Genomic DNA, 15,891 nt, shown 5'->3' on the forward strand with positions numbered 1-15,891 from the left:
CATACAGACCGGTTCCTGCTCACTGGCTGAGCGAGGCGCGGGGGCAGCGCCGAGGGTTGCAATCCCGTTGCCGGTCCCCGGTCCGGTATGGGGGCAACACTGAGGGTTGCGATCCGTTGCCGGACATGGAAAAGGACAAAAGACAAAAAAAAAAAAAAAAGTTTCCCCAACAGACAGCTTGCCCCTAGCAAACATTTTTTTCACATCTTTTACTTCAGCAATTTTTAAAATCTCTTAACAGGATCGTCATGACAACCACGTTAGCTCTAAAGTCATTAAAGTATACAATCCAATACCTAAGAAGTGATTAGAGTTGATTAGATGGGTTTTTGCCCTCTGGCTATAGGCCTTCACCTCCTACCCGAGGGCTTTTGTCCCATACATGATTTTACCTAAAAACCCTATTCTAAAAATCAAACAAGAATCAAGATTTCTAACCCTCCACAACAAAGACTAGATTGGGTCCCTGGATTTATATCATCATGGTACATATTGACCTCATTTAAGCTGGAAATATGTCCCCTATTCTTCAGTGCCTGTAAATGCCATGAGGGCTAGAAATCTGTACTGTTCCCCAGCATCTAGCTCATTTCAGAAATTTGTTGTGAAATGAATGATCTCATTTTGTCTAGCAATCTTGTGAGGTTGGTATCCTTGTGCTCCTCTTACACATGAGACAGGGATTCAGAGAGTGACTTTCCTAAGGTCACACAGTTGGCAGCACCAGAATTCAAACCCAGTCTGTCTGACATCAGGGCCTGAACTTTCTGCCTTTCTTGTTTCTCATTCCAGGATCTGGTGCTTTGAAGACATTTCCCAAGTACCTCCTGTCAGCCAGCAAATCTGATCCACAAGGCCTGGACAGAGAAGACTGTTAGGTTGTAAAGGGGTAGTCTTGTTTAGCTCAGTTTTCCCTCAGACCAAGGGACCTGAGACGGAACGGGTGGACTTGGCCTTCTCCATGGCACACCGGCTGCAGATACGACTGCTGACCTGGGATGTGAAGGACACACTGCTGAAGCTTCGCCGCCCCGTGGGGGAAGAATATGCTGCCAAGGCCCGGGTTCACGGGCTGGATGTGGCGGCCACAGCCCTGGAACAGGCCTTCAGGCAGGCCTACAGGGCTCAGAGCCACAGCTTCCCTAACTATGGCCTGAGCCAGGGCCTCACCTCCCGCCAGTGGTGGCTTGATATGGTCCTGCAGACCTTCCACCTGGCGGGAGTCCAGGATGCCCAAGCTGTGGCCCCCATTGCTGACGAGCTGTATGAGGACCTCAGCAGTCCCCATACCTGGCAGGTGTTGGAGGGGGCCGAGACCAGCCTAAGGGGGTGCCGCAAGCGGGGTCTGAGGCTGGCAGTGGTCTCCAACTTCGACCGACGGCTAGAGAACATCCTGGTGGGTCTTGGCCTGCGGGAACACTTCGACTTTGTGCTGACTTCTGAGGCTGCCGGCTGGCCTAAGCCAGACCCCCGCATTTTCCGTGAGGCCTTGCGGCTTGCTCATGTAGAACCGGCTGCAGCAGCCCATATTGGGGACAGTTACCGCTGTGATTACCAGGGTTCTCGTGCTATGGGTATGCACAGCTTCTTGCTGGTTGGCCCAGAGCCTCTGGACCCTACAGTCCGGGATTCTGTACCTGAAGAACACATCCTCCCCTCACTGTCTCATCTCCTGCCTGCCCTTGACCGCCTGGAGGGCTCAACCCCAGGGCTTTGAGTCTGGTGAGGGAAGTGGCTGGGCCCTGGGCCATGGAGAGAACCCTAAGCAAACACTGGAGGCATGGGGCCCCTTCTTTCTCCACAGACCTGGACTTTGCCCCTCTCCCTGCAGCCTCCATAACCTATTCTGACTATAAAGCAGTGAGTGCTGGCCTTTTTGCCTTACCCTGCTAACCGGCTCTCGGTCTCTGAGTTTAGTCATTCTCATGCACACCTGTGTCCCTTTTCCACCATGAGGCTCCCTCACCTCCAGCAGGGTTCACTGAGGACCCAACTAGCTTCTAAACCAGACACTTGCAAACTTTGTTTTAGGAACAGGGCCCTTATGCCATGGGAGATCTGAAACCCTATTATGCAAAACAGAAAAAAGAGAAACTGCCAGAATTGAAGCAGAGGTCCTAAGTCTACTCATTCAGCTTCTTTTTTTTTTTTTTTTAAAGATGACCATAAGGGGATCTTAACCCTTGACTTGGTGTTGTCAGCACCACGCTCATCCCTGTATGGGATCCGAACCCGTGGCCTTGGTGTTATCAGCACCGCACTCTCCTGAGTGAGCCACGGGCCGGCCCCTACTCATTCAGCTTCTGAGACACCCTCCCCAAGGAAACCTGAGGTCAGAGGTTAGTTTGAAATTCAGGGTACTAAGCCATGCTATAGGGACATTTTCCATTAGCACCACACAGTCTGAACAGGAGATTTTAGACAAGGAACACCATTACAGTCATGAGAGAAACTGTTGGCATATGCCTGCCCTGTGTTACATACTCTGCTAAGTTCCTTACATGCACATATAACCCTCAAATCTACTTAGTGGGCAGAGGTGGTGTGACTTCCACTTTACAATTAGGGAAACAGATTTAGAGGTTAAGTGGCCGGCTTGAGGTTGTAGCTAGCATAAGAGAGCACCAGCGTTCCTATTTAGGCACATCTGATTCTAAAGCCCATTGGCTTGACCACTAGGTTACAAGGAGACAGGGTTCCGTGTCACAAAAGACACAGTGCAGTGGAGATCCTGGGAGAATAGGGAGGTGTCCTAAAGGATGGCAATTTTGAAGGGCACCCCTGTCATAGGGACCAGTGTGGGGGTAGGAAAGCATGGGGAACAAGGACTGGAGTTCAGGGTGGCAGGAGTGTAGGGAATGTGGGTAAGAAAGAGGTTGAAGAAGTAAATTGGGTTTTTAAAATTTCATTTCTCAGGCCGGCCTGTGGCTCACTCGGGAGAGTGTGGTGCTGATAACACCAAGGCCACGGGTTTGGATCCCATATAGGGATGGTTGGTTGGCTCACTGGGTGAGCGTGGTGCTGACAACACCAAGTCAAGGGTTAAGATCCCCTTACCGGTCATCTTTAAAAAAAAAAAAAAAATTTCATTTCTCTGCCTGCCTCTCTTCGCACACCTTTCTGCTTGGTATTTACTGAACATCTCTGTGCCTTGCCCAGTGCCAGGGACTGGGGATACCACAGGTTAAAAGCACAGACAGGAACATACATTGTATGTTCTGGTGCTGACAGCCAGGGAGGGCTCTGGAGTGGTCCCTAAACTGGAGGTGGGTATGGGGGTGGCATTCAGATGGGCAGAGATGAGGAGGGCACTCCTGGCAGTAGGCCAATGAACAGTGGATTAAAGGCTGCTCTGGGGAGTTAGGTTGGTGGGTTGGGGGAACATGGCATGGGGGCTTTAAGGTATCAAGTAGAGGAGCTCAGCTTTGACCCAGATTTTTGGGCAAGGGCTGTGTCCAGGCAGAGGCAGAGAAGAGCTCTTCAGACTTGACCAACTCTCTTCTGGGTTTGTCTTCCTGGGGCCAGGTGCCATGACCTGGCGACTCAACAGGAATTCCTGAGCATCAGGCAGGGAGGACACGGGTCATGAGTTGTGGCCTCAGAGCTGCAAGGGCCTCAGAGGTCATCTCAACCAAGAGTTGCCAAGAGGGGTCAGTGGACTGGATTTGATCTGCCCAGTGTTTCAAGTAAATTACTGTGGAAACTTAAAAACCAACAGATTTCACATAAAATCAGGACTTTTCAGCTTTTCTCCTGGCCGTTCTGGGTCCACATTCCTGCACGGCCACAAATGGCTGAGGCAGAGTAGTACCTGTCACCGAATCTTGGACCACTTCACTAGTTGCTGACTGACCCCAGCCAGCCTGGGGCCACTTTGAGACCTCCTGATTAAACTGTGGTTTCAATCTGCTCTGTGGCTCCCAAAGAAAGTGGGGAGCACTCTGGTTCTCTTCTTCTTTGGAGCCTGAAGTTGTAGGTAAGATTCCTTTTGAAGGGTGTTCCTGGATGAAAAGTTTGAAGAGCACTGTTCTAAGGTGAACTCATGGAGGAAAACACAAACGGACTTGCCCTTATGTGGAGGATACCAACATTAATAAAGATAGCCTAACTTTTTAGAATTGCACATAGAAATGCCAAGCTTGGGAAAAACAGAAAACTTTCCCAGGACTAAAGTCTCTGTTGTAGATTAAAAAATATTGTAACACAGCAAAAATGCTTGCTATTAGGGCAATCATCCTTGGTGCAACTAAACCTAATGATTGTTGCCATGACGAATATCTCATTGTTCTTTTTGTAACCACCTATGTTCCTTTTCTGTAACTTTCTTGCCTGGAGAATAAAAACGGAGAGAAAACCTAATTCGGGTTATTTCCTAGGAATTCTTCTCTCTTGAAGGAATTGCCTGGTATTAACCCCTTCTGGGCCTCTCACTGCTCTGGAGAAAATGGGCTTTGAGTAATCCTTTAAGTCTCCGTCACCTGGGGAGAGGTGACACCCTTCGTCCCAGTAACGTCTCCAGGCTCTTCCTGCTATGCTGAGCTGCCAGACACTTATTTCTGAGAATGTGGATGAGTTAAGAAAGACAGGCCGGCGTATAGTATATACCCAATTACCAACAAAGAACATGGGAGAAATCTGTAAATCTTTTAGGATCTTTAATAGTGTATGTGTCCTCTAAGGCTGGCTCTCTTACTCCCTCAGTTCTTGCTGGCTTGAAGCCCTCACCCTGGGCCTCCATGTCATGTCAGAGGGGGCCATCAGGTGTGAACACTCATCGGCTGCAGAAGGGGGAAGAGTTCATCCCTGTTATCACCACTGGGCATGGGCTGAAGCTCAGCTGCCAGGTCCGAGACAGAAGCCGATGGCTGTATTGCTGTCAGGATACCGGAAGATATGATCCCTTGGTATGCATGCCTAGCCAAGACTTGGGGTCAGGGAAAGGGGGCAGCACAACCCCCCAAGGCCAGAGTCCTCTGGCCAGGAGTAGCCTGACAGGAGTTCTAAATCTCTTCCAGGTTTTCCCTGTGTGCTAGATATTCTATGTGCCATGTCATGAAAAAGATGGAGATGCACTGAACTGATAGGATGAAGAAGCTTTGGCCCCAACCTTCTCTGCGAGGGAACCACTTCTCCAGGACGCTGGAGGCATGGGGCTAAAAGGCAGTGCTTTGCCAGAGTCCACCAGATCTACCCAGCCACTTGACCATCCACCCACCTACCCATCCACCTGTCCGTCTGTCCATCCATTCATCCGCTCATATGCCAAATGATGTACTGCACACTGACTGTGCACCAGGCACCATGCTGGATGCCCAAGGTAAAGTGGTAAACAGGATACCCTCAGTGGGGCAGATGTGTGGTGGACCGGGAGACTAAGGCCCTGGGAGTAGCAGGTTTCCCACATATTCCCAGCATTTAAAGGTTGCATCCAGATCTGAAATAGATCTCCACCCCTCCTAAAGCTGCCCATTGGGCACAGGCCCCATTTCCCTTAGAAGCACCATACTACACTTGGTAGAGATGTGGCCTAAAAGGGTAGTGGGGAGGTGTACTTGGCCTCCCTGTGGCCAGAAGTCAGTGGACGATGGAAATGGTCTGGTCAGCCACAGCAAAGACTGGGAAGAGGGGCCCAGGGAAGGAAGCATGGTGGGTGTAGAGCACCGTGCCTGAGGCCGGCTCATAGAAGAGCAGCTCCTGGGCCTGCAAGTCCAGCAGCACGCCCAATTGGCCCGGGCACCGCAACAGACCCAGGGGCTCATGCTGGCCATTGTGTGAAAAACGGAACTCCTGATCATAGCGGGAAAAGACCCAGGAGAAGATGTTGTGGCCCAGACGGCAGTCACTGCCAGAACCTTTGCGGGGTAGCTGGCCTGAGGCCACACCCACTTTATAGGCACAGCTGTTCCGGACATTCACCATCCAGACGTGGAGCCCGGCCTGGAAGGAGGTGGCAGCCAGGGCATTGGGCCAGTGGTCAAAACGTTCCGGGCCATCTGCACAGGCCTTTGACTTCTTGGTGCTGAAGGTCAGGGTCCTTCGGTCATCTGACAATTGCAGCAAGGGGCTGACGGTCCGCTCATCAATACGTATGTCCTCTGTGCCTGCCAGAAAGAATTCTCAGAGTTCCCAAGGGCCCACCCTCCAGCCTTAAAACCCCGACCAGCCTACATCCAGCATCACTGGACTAGTTGCCATCCCAGAAGCACTGGTCCCCAGTGTGACCCAGGAGCAAAGCCCAGACAGACAGATAGAAGCCCAGCTGCTACTAACAGTGTTAGGCTCCAGCACAGCAGCTCCTAACCTGAGAGGGACCCAAGAACCGCTGTGGCCCAGAGTTGGGTCAGTAGTGGACTCCGAGTGCACTTCTCATTAAAGTTTAACTTTTCCGATTCCTGGGGATCCAAAATGCCCTCTGCTTCCTCGGCCCTTATGCAGGGGAAACAAACAAACAAACAAACAAAGATTTAGGAAGGGTTCTGAAGAAGTAAAATCCTCCTCCCACCAGGGTGACACCAAGATTGGCAGCCAGGCTCCACACAGGGGACCCTAAAGTTGGCTTGAGCCAAAAGGAAGCTCCCCTGTGCCTCCCAGGAGCCTTAATTCCAGCAAGGCAGACAATTTACAGGGAGGCATGCCAGTAGTAGATACCAGAGGCAGTGTGCTCTGAGGGGAAGTCATTGTCCCTTAGTAGGTTAACAGTAGAGCTGAGATTAGCACCTTAGCCTCTAGAACCTCTATGCGGTGGTGAGTCTCACCACTCTACAATCTTGCCCAGAAAATATCCCGCCCCCTCCAAAGCGTGTTGCAGCAGTCATGTTTCCCTAGGTTTGCGCAGCAGGTACAGCCGCTCCTCTGCCCTTAAAGTGCAAACACCCCCCCCCAAGGGGTCACAAAGGATGGAGCCATCAGTCATCACTCCAACCACAAATTAGTCACAGCATTTTGCTCCTAATAACTCTCTCTCCTCAGCTCACAGTGGGGACTGGGTTTTATTGGAGGTAATTTGCAACATAAGATGAGTAGGAAGGGAGAATTGTCATTCACCCAGGAACCAGGCTCTGGGCTTGCTGGATTATGTTTTTCTAAAAGATGACCAGTAAGGGGATCTCAACCCTTGACTTGGTGTTGTCAGCACCACACTCTCCTGAGTGAGCTAACCAGCCATCCTTATATAGGGATCCGAACCCGTGGCCTTGGTGTTATTAGCACCGCACTCTCCCAAGTGAGCCATGGGCCGGCCCCTTGGGCTTGCTGTTTTCTAAGAGGGAGTGGTTATCCCATTTGACAGGAGAGGACAGCGATTCAGAGAAGGCACTGAGCTAAAAAGGGGAGCTGGATTTAAGTCTTGCCTCCCTGCAAAAATAGAACAAATCCAGGATAAAGCCCAGGCACCATTCAACATAATTTCTTCCTTGATCTGAAATGAAATCTCAAAGGGGTATAGGGCAAAGTGGGGATTTACCACAGAGCTTTGTAGCCCTCTGACCTGGGTTCTAGAGAAAGAACTTTCTCACCACCTCTAATCCTGAAGATGTCTTTGAGATGAGGCAGTGGTTCTGAGCACATATCCTCTCTCCCCAGATCTCACAGCTCTGCCCATAAATGAAGAGGGGGAAGGAGGGTGGAGCATGTCCCTGATGGATGCAAGCTCTTTGCAAGACTGTCAGTGACTGTCCCAGCTTGGGAGGAATGAGGTAAACAGAGCCTTACAAATGCTGGGTAACAAAGGCTCTTTGTGGTCAGGACAAGAGAGGGTCTGTTGCCATCTTCTCAAAGCACAGAGGCTTGGTCTGGAAAAGCCCCCATCAACAGGTGGAGAAGAAAGAGGAGCCGATGTCAGCAGTGCCAATCTGTCATCCCAGGGCAAATCTGAAACTAAACCTAGACACTAGAGTCTACAGAGTACCACCTAGACTAGCTACCTCATGGTACAGAAGAGAAAACTCCCAAAGGGGTGGAAGTGAAATAGGGCTTGGATACAGCAGGGCCCTGGCTGGGATCAGATGCCCAGTCTGTGCAGCAGGATCTGTTGCCATGTCAGGTCAGAGCTGAGCCCAGCCATGTGGGAACGACCCCAGAGCCAACAAAGGCATTTCTCAGTTAGAGAAGTGAGTTCCCAGCTACAAGAACCTTGACAACTTTTGAACACAGATATACTTTGTGAGTATATACTCTTAGCCTGATAGCACAAAAGAACTACAGACAAATCTTGAACTCTACTAGTAGGCATGTCAATAGTAGTATGGGCTTAGCAATTCTCAAGCAACTTTGTATGCACTGTAGGGCTGCAGAGGTGAGTAAATACATCTGTGTTTTGGGGAGCCAGGGTTCTCACTAAAAGAAGAAACATACAAATATAGAACGAGGGAAGGCAAAAGAAAAACCCTGTGGTGTTAGACTGTAATTAGAAGTGGTGATCCAAGCTCATGCATAAAGAAGTCACACACACATACATTTCCTAGCTCTGTCTGCTGTCCGCCAGGAAGGCCTGGAAGCAAAGACACGACAGTAGCAATGAGTATACTTAATGCTCAGATCTTGGCTTCTAAATATCATTCCTCCCTAAAGGAAGTGAGACCCCTGGAGAAATACCTGATTCAAGGGCTGAGGCAGGGGAAGAAAAAAAAAAAAAAAGCAAGTTGAGCCTGGGACATCTTCTTGTGCCAGAGAAGAAGAAAATGTTCAAAGAATGATGGGGACTGTCAAAAGGACACAGGGTCCAGCTTAAAGGGGTTCTTACTGGCCAAATCTGGGATAGTTCAAACATCAAAATTAAAAATGGCAGTAATAAGTTACAATATATTGAATAAAAAAGAATCCATGCATCTATATTAATATGAATTAAGTGAATGAACAAATAAGCAAATAAACAAATGAATAATTCAAGCAGGAATTATCAAAGGGTACTAAAACTATTGGGTGAAAGTTTGAGGGAGAATAGGATATACACACAGAAAGTATCTCCTCACAGATTGCTTATTAATTATAGAAGGGGAAAATGTAACTATATAACGAAGAAATCTGGCAGACACCATCTTATCCAAATGCTCAGAATTAACATTGCTGATAATGGGGCAATGGGACATCATGTGCCCCAAATATGATGAGCTAAGGACACATCACTTATGAGGCATTCCTGCCAAAAATGTGTAACCTGAATCTAATTATGAGGAAACATCAAATACACCTAAACTGAGAGATATTCTGTAAAACTGACCTAGACTCTTTTTTTTTTTTTGTCTTTTGTCTTTTTTCCGTGTCTGGCAATGGATCGCAACCCTCAGTGTTGCCCCCGTACCGGACCGGGGACCGGCAACGGGATTGCAACCCTCGGCACTGCTCCCGCGCCTCGCTCAGCCAGTGAGCGGGGACCGGTCTGTATGTGGGATCCGAACCCTCGGGCGGGAGCGACGCCGCGCTTCCCAAGCGGCGCACTTATCCAGTGCGCCACCGGCCGGCCCCATAGACTCTTTAAAAATGTTTTTTTTTTAAAAAAGCAAAGGAACAAATCCAGATTAAAAGAGACAAGATGGGGCCGAGCCCGTGGCTCACTCGGGAGAGTGTGGTACTGATAACACCAAGGCCACGGGTTCGGATCCCATATAGGGATGGCCAGTTCGCTCACTGGGTGAGCGTGGTGCTGACAACACCAAGCCAAGGGTTAAGATCCCCTTACTGGTCATCTTTAAAAAAAAAAAAAAAGAAAAAAAACTCAATGCTTTCTGCAACTTACCTTCAAATAGGCCAGAAAAAAAATTAGTTTTTTATATATACATTCTTTTACTAGATAGATATGTAGATAGACAGGACAAAGGACAGAGAGAGCGAGCGCTGATGTGGCAAAATGTTAACTGGTATTTCTGGGTCAAGCTCATTATACTACTTTTGCAACTTTTCTGTACATGTGAAATATTTCAAAATAAAAAATTAAAAAATTAAAAATTTTTTTAAAATTCAGATTGTCTTAATATTGAGGGCAGGCCATGTCAGAGGAAGATGAGAAAAAGGAGAAAGAGAAGACTATCTCTGTCTTTCCTGTATATCTATCTATCCGTCTATCTGTCTATCTATGTATCTATCTAGTGTATACATAAAAGACTTATCTTTTTTCCGGCCTGTTTGAAGGCAGGTTGCTGAAAGCATGAGCTTTTATTTCTAAATACTCCGGTAGGGTATCTCCTAAGTGTGCAAAGTTTGCAAAAAGGAGGCTGGCCCGTGGCTCACTCAGTAGAGTGCGGTGCTGATAACACCAAGGCCACGGGTTCGGATCCTATATAGGGATGGCCGGTTTGCTCACTGGCTGAGCGTGGTGCTGACAACACCAAGCCAAGGGTTGAGATCCCCTTACCGGTCATCTTGTAAAAAAAAAAAAAAAAGTTTGCAAAAAGGCAAAGATGGAACAGGCCAAGCCTGCATTAAAATAAAATTTTAATTTTAAAATTAAAATAAATTAATTTTTAAATAATTAAAATTATTTTTTAAATAATTAAAAAATTAAAAGGAGACAGTAAAATAAATGTGGGTACATCCACACTGTGCAATACTTCAGAGACTTTCATAAAAGTGAGGTAAATCTAAATGTACTGAAATGGAAAGATATCCAAGAGAGCCTTACAAGTTGTAGAACAAGTATAAAATGATCTCGTTGTGTTTAAAAAAATTTTTTCTTAAGAGGCAAAAACAAAACAAAACACTCACATACTCTGCTATGACTATACATAGGAAAGTCCAGAAAACACACATCTATTAAAACTGATCACCTCGGGAAGAGGATTGGGGAGGGGCGATGGAGACTCATTTTTAATTTTAAATGGTTTTATATTGGAATTGTTTTCTTTCACGCACACATATTGCTATGGAAACTTAAATATAAAAATAAATCAGTAAGAAGAATGAACCGTGTTCTATAAGTATAGCTCTGAAATCTTGTGCAGAAGGTTTGAGAAGTTAATTACTTTGCCTGGCAAATTACACCTTCTTGGCCCACTTCCTCAGGCCCTTGGCTCTCAGCCTTTCAGAAGCCAGCTAAGACCTGGTGAAATGCTTTTATTATTGAATAATTAAAATGCAAAATTTAGGGGCTGGCCCGTGGCTCACTTGAGAGAGTGTGGTGCTGATAACACCAAGGCCACGGGTTCGGATCCCTGTATAGGGATGGCCGGTTAGCTCACTTGGGTGAGCGTGGTGCTGACAACACCAAGTCAAGGGTTAAGATCCCCTTGCCGGTCATCTTTAAAAAAATAAATAAATAAAAATAAAAATAAAAAATAAAGTGCAAAATTAGAGTGATAATGCAGACTTAAGTTGCAAAGACTCTTTCATCAGAGAAAAGGGGAGTGAAGGGCCGGCCCGGTGGCGCACTGTAGAGGAAACAGTCCTGGGACAGTTGTCAGGTAGATCCAAGGCCCTGCTCCGGGCTCAGGCAAGTCCTTTCCCCTCTTTGAGCTTCAGCATTCTCATCTATAGATGGGGGTAGTAAAACCCTCCGACAGGGTGACTATGTTTTTTTTTATTGATTGATTGATTGATTGATTGACTGGTAAGGGGATCACAACCCTCGGCACAGTGTGGTCTGCACCATGCTCAGCCAGTGAGCGCACCAGCCATCCCTACATAGGATCCGAACCCGCGGCTTTGGCGCCACCAGTGCTGTACTCACCCGAGTGCAGTCACCCACACTGGGGCCGGTCCAGGGTGTCTATGTTTTATTTCTGTCCTCCACTGAGGGAGAGGGGTGACTACATTTTTATTTATTTTTATTTATTTTTAATTTTTTTAAGCCCCCATGATTGGTAAGGGGATCTTTTTTTTTTTTTTGTCTTTTTTCCGTGTCCGGCAACGGATCGCAACCCTCAGTGTCGCCCCCGTACCGGACCGGGACCGGCAACAGGATCGCAACCCTCGGCGTTGCTCCCGCACTTCGCGGGAACCGGTCTATATGTAGGATCCGAACCCTCGGCGGGAGCGCCGCCGCGCTTCCCAAGCGGTGCACTAACGCAGTGCGCCACCGGGCCGGCCCGGGATCTTAACCCTTGACTTGGTGTTGTCAGCACCGTGCTCACCCAGTGAGCCAACCGGCCATCCCTATATGGGATTCGAACCCATGGCCTTGGTGTTATCAGCACCACACTCTCCCGAGTGAGCTACGGGCTGGCCCGTGACTACATTTTTAAATCTGATAATATTTAAGAAAGCTGTGGCAAGCCTCTGACTACTAAGTATTTATTTCACTGCCCTTCCCTGGGGGTCTAAAGCAGTTCTCCAAGCCAGGGGCAGGAAGACCCCTGACCATTGGGCCGGGCTCCAGGAAAGCCACTCAGATGCATGCCCTGTGCTTTCTCTCAAGAACAGCGGGGCATGAATGCAAAGGACTGTTGAGGCCTAAAGGTCTCCGTGACTGCCCAAGCAAAACACAGGGGCCATACTCACTTCTCGAAAATCTCCTCCTCCTTCTGCTGTAAGAAAAGAAAACAAAGTCAGGCTCGGTACCAGAAACCCAGCAGGTAGTCAAGACTTGAACATATTTAACTAGCGTAAAGGGCTCTATGTGGACATAGACTCTAGAATAAAAACTTCTACTCTTTCTCTGAGACCCAGCACAGAGCTTTATGGATTTATGGGTTGTTCTTCACACACACTCATAACACACATTCAGAATGAATCACTCATGGCATTCTGGATTCCCCTCAATTCCCCTTCAGGACCATCACCTATTTACCCTGAACACTGAATACATCTGCCTGAATACCGTTAGCTCCTGGATGGTGAGACTCTTTTGTGACTGTCCCAGTGTCTGGGACAGAATGTGCTCTGTACACAGAAACTGTGTGACTAAAAGAGTGCACAATCTAGGGCAGCCAGGCAACTGTCCTACTTGAAAATGCAGTGGGACAACTCAGTTGCTCCACATTCTCCTTCCTCTGCTCAGCATTTCTACTCAGATGTCACACTGTCCCCTAAAACTGTAGGCATCTGCACATCTATATAAAACACTTTGAAAGGATATATAAACACTTTGAAAGCAGCAAATATTAACCTTGGTAATCTCTGGGTGGTAGGATTAAGGATGAGCTCTGTATCTTCTTATTGGAGCCCTTGCCAGCTCCTCCAAGTACAGTGTTCTATCTTTGTGCTTCTGAACTCTCTCCGCCTCCCACTTCCTTTAGCACAGCTACTCTTACTTTTCAGGCATCAGCTTCCAATTCACTTCATCCAGGAATCATTCCCTGACCCCTCCTCCCCCCAGCCTGGACTGTGGAGTCCCTAGCTCTACCATAGCACATATCCTTCCATATCCTAACTGTCAGCACAACACTTAGCATATAATAGGCACTCAGTAAACATTTGAAACTATTGAAGAATATTGTTATCAGGTACCAAAACAAAATCTATATAATTTTATTCCCCTGCCTCACATTAAAGAAGAAACTATGCAATGATACTTGCTAAAGCACAGAAAGGAAGACTTTATTCAGGACCATCGTGATAGGTGCAGGGACCACTGCAACAGGGTCTGGCAGTGGGGGAGAGCGATTGGACTCAAGTCTGAATACAGCATAGTCAAGTGGGAATTTCTAGCCAAGGAGCAGGAAAGGGGGATTCTGGCTAAACCAAAGTAACAGGATTCTTGCTGAAGACAGGCCAGGGTGATCAGACATCTTCTGGGGGATCGTGGAGGATGAGGAACCTGATCAGATAAGCAGAGTGATCGGATATTAAGGACAGGAGGTTCTCGCTGACTTGGCGGGGTTCTTTGCTAAATCTGGATTTTATAAGAAAGTACACAGATGAGCCTAAGAAAAGGTTCCAGAGCCTGGCTACAATTTGGTTAAGTGAAGAATCTTTGCAACTCATCCGTTCTCCAAATTCTCAGTTCCACCCACCTTCTACAATAAACATTCTCAATGTTTTCAAACTTTTGGGGAGTCTGGCCAACTGGTTGGGCCTCACACTTGTCTGACTTACAATCAGCTGGAGGTCGTCCAGGTGGGTGAGCGTGCTCACCAGGCTGGTGCGGATGGTGTCGAGCTTCTGCAGTGCCTCGGCCCAGTGTACTCGCTGTGTAAGGATACTCTGGTGGGCCCGCTCCTCCTCACCATGCACCTGCTCCAGTAACCGCTGCTCCTCACTTTCACACAGACTCCTCACCAGACTCAACCGCTGGATAACCAGTTCCCTCGCTGCGCTGGCCATGCTCTGACAAGGGATAAAATGAGGAGTCAAACCCCCGTCAGGATCAGGAGGGTTTGGGCTCAGTGGGAAGGAGTGCCAAGCTGATTAGTAATGACTGCCATGGGCATAGTAAGGGTAGTAACAGTACTTAAGCCATTTATTTTGACATCCCAGCCCTAAGACTTCCCAAATACGGTTTAGTGGAAAGAAATTTGAGATCCAGACATCCAGGCCATATCTCATGCAGCCATGATCACAGAATGGAAGAGCTGGGCAGGGCTTAGAGCTCAACTAGAATAACCAGCTTATTTCACATTTGGGAATACCAAGGCCAAGGGATCAAGGTCAGAAAATCATAGAACTACATAGAACAGGAGCCTAAAAAGTCATCCTCATCAACAGGATCCATACCAACAGTGATCCAATTGATATTTCACTGTGTCTGAAGATAAAAAAAACTCATTACTTCTAAAGCTATCTATTCCAGCTGGTTCCGTGGTGGAATTTTTATCTGCCATTGAAGGGTCCCAAAATAAATTCTCAGCCAATGATATTAACAAGTGTCTTCTTGTAACTCCTAGTACAGTGTCTGGCTGAATGGGAAATTTTTCCTGACTTTGTCAAAAATCTCTTGGTAACGCTCACATGACAAGTCACAGAGCTGGGACTGGAATCCAATTCTCTTGACTCTCAGTCTAACCCTATACCAGATGCCACCTGGTAACCAATCCTCCCCGAAGGCATCTGTTGCATAAAGCACCTGCACTTGTACTCTTGCCAGCAAAGTGCAGGCAACCTGCCTCTGACATAAAGGAGGCAGGTCTACTCTCAATTAAAAGATGACCGGTGAGGGGATCTTAACCCTTGGCTTGGTGTTGTCAGCACCACACTCAGCCAGTGAGCCAACCAGCCATCCCTATATAGGATCCGAACCCGTGGACTTGGTGTTATCAGCACCACACTCTCCCGAGTGAGCCACGGGCCGGCCCCAGAAAAGATGTAACTTTAAATGCTCACCTTGAGGGGCCGGCCCGGTGGCGCACTGGATAGTGCGCCGCTTGGGAAGCGCGGCGGCGCTCCCGTCCGAGGGTTCGGATCCCACGTATAGACCGGTTCCCGCTCACTGGTTGAGCGAGGTGCGGGAGCAACACCGAGGCTTGCGATCCCGTTGCCGGTCCCCGGTCCGGTACGGGGGCAACACTGAGGGTTGCGATCCGTTGCCGGACACGGAAAAAAGACAAAAGACAAAAAAAAAAAAAAAAAAAACATCCCCCAAGTGATTCTAATTGTGCAGGAAAGACTAGTAGTGCGCAAACTTTTTATGTGAGTCACCTGGGAATTTGGTAAAAATACAGAGGCCCAGGCTCTTTTCTCTTTCAGCAAGCCTGGTTCTCTGTATTCTTTAGTAGCTCTTCAGTGATTCTGATACACACATTTTGGGTTTGAAAATCCCTGATATAGAAGATAGTTTCCGGGCCGGCCCAGTGGCGCACTGGATAGTGCGCCGCTTGGGAAGCGCGGCGGCGCTCCCGTCCGAGGGTTCGGATCCCACATACAGACCGGCTCCCGCTCACTGGTTGAGCGAGGTGCGGGAGCAACACCGAGGCTTGCGATCCCGTTGCCGGTCCCCGGTCCGGTACGGGGGCAACACTGAGGGTTGCGATCCGTTGCCGGACACGGAAAAAAGACAAAAGACAAAAAAAAAAAAAAAAAAAAAAA

The 15,891-nt window shown here is 48.1% G+C and overlaps 2 protein-coding genes across 2 annotated transcripts; one reads left to right on the forward strand and one right to left on the reverse strand.

Annotated features, from left to right (window-relative positions):
* The first annotated feature begins 936 nt into the window (after positions 1-936).
* On the forward strand, positions 937-1,995 carry HDHD3 (haloacid dehalogenase-like hydrolase domain containing 3). The gene has a single exon (XM_008568745.1). The coding sequence runs from the start codon at positions 962-964 to the stop codon at positions 1,715-1,717; it is 756 nt and encodes a 251-aa protein (XP_008566967.1). The 5' UTR covers positions 937-961; the 3' UTR covers positions 1,718-1,995.
* A 2,646-nt stretch (positions 1,996-4,641) lies between these two features.
* BSPRY (B-box and SPRY domain containing) lies at positions 4,642-14,193 on the reverse strand. The gene is given in 4 exon segments (XM_008568743.1): positions 4,642-6,101; positions 6,302-6,426; positions 12,430-12,455; positions 13,966-14,193. Coding segments are annotated over 4 exon segments (975 nt in total). The 3' UTR covers positions 4,642-5,505.
* Positions 14,194-15,891: the final 1,698 nt, after the last annotated feature.

Source organism: Galeopterus variegatus, unplaced genomic scaffold (genome assembly GCF_000696425.1).
Source record: "Galeopterus variegatus unplaced genomic scaffold, G_variegatus-3.0.2 Scaffold437, whole genome shotgun sequence".
NCBI lineage: Eukaryota > Metazoa > Chordata > Mammalia > Dermoptera > Cynocephalidae > Galeopterus > Galeopterus variegatus.

What these genes read in the sequence shown, in the direction of transcription:
- HDHD3 (XM_008568745.1), top strand. Translation starts at nt 962, where the DNA reads ATGGCACACCGGCTGCAGATACGACTGCTGACCTGGGATGTGAAGGAC.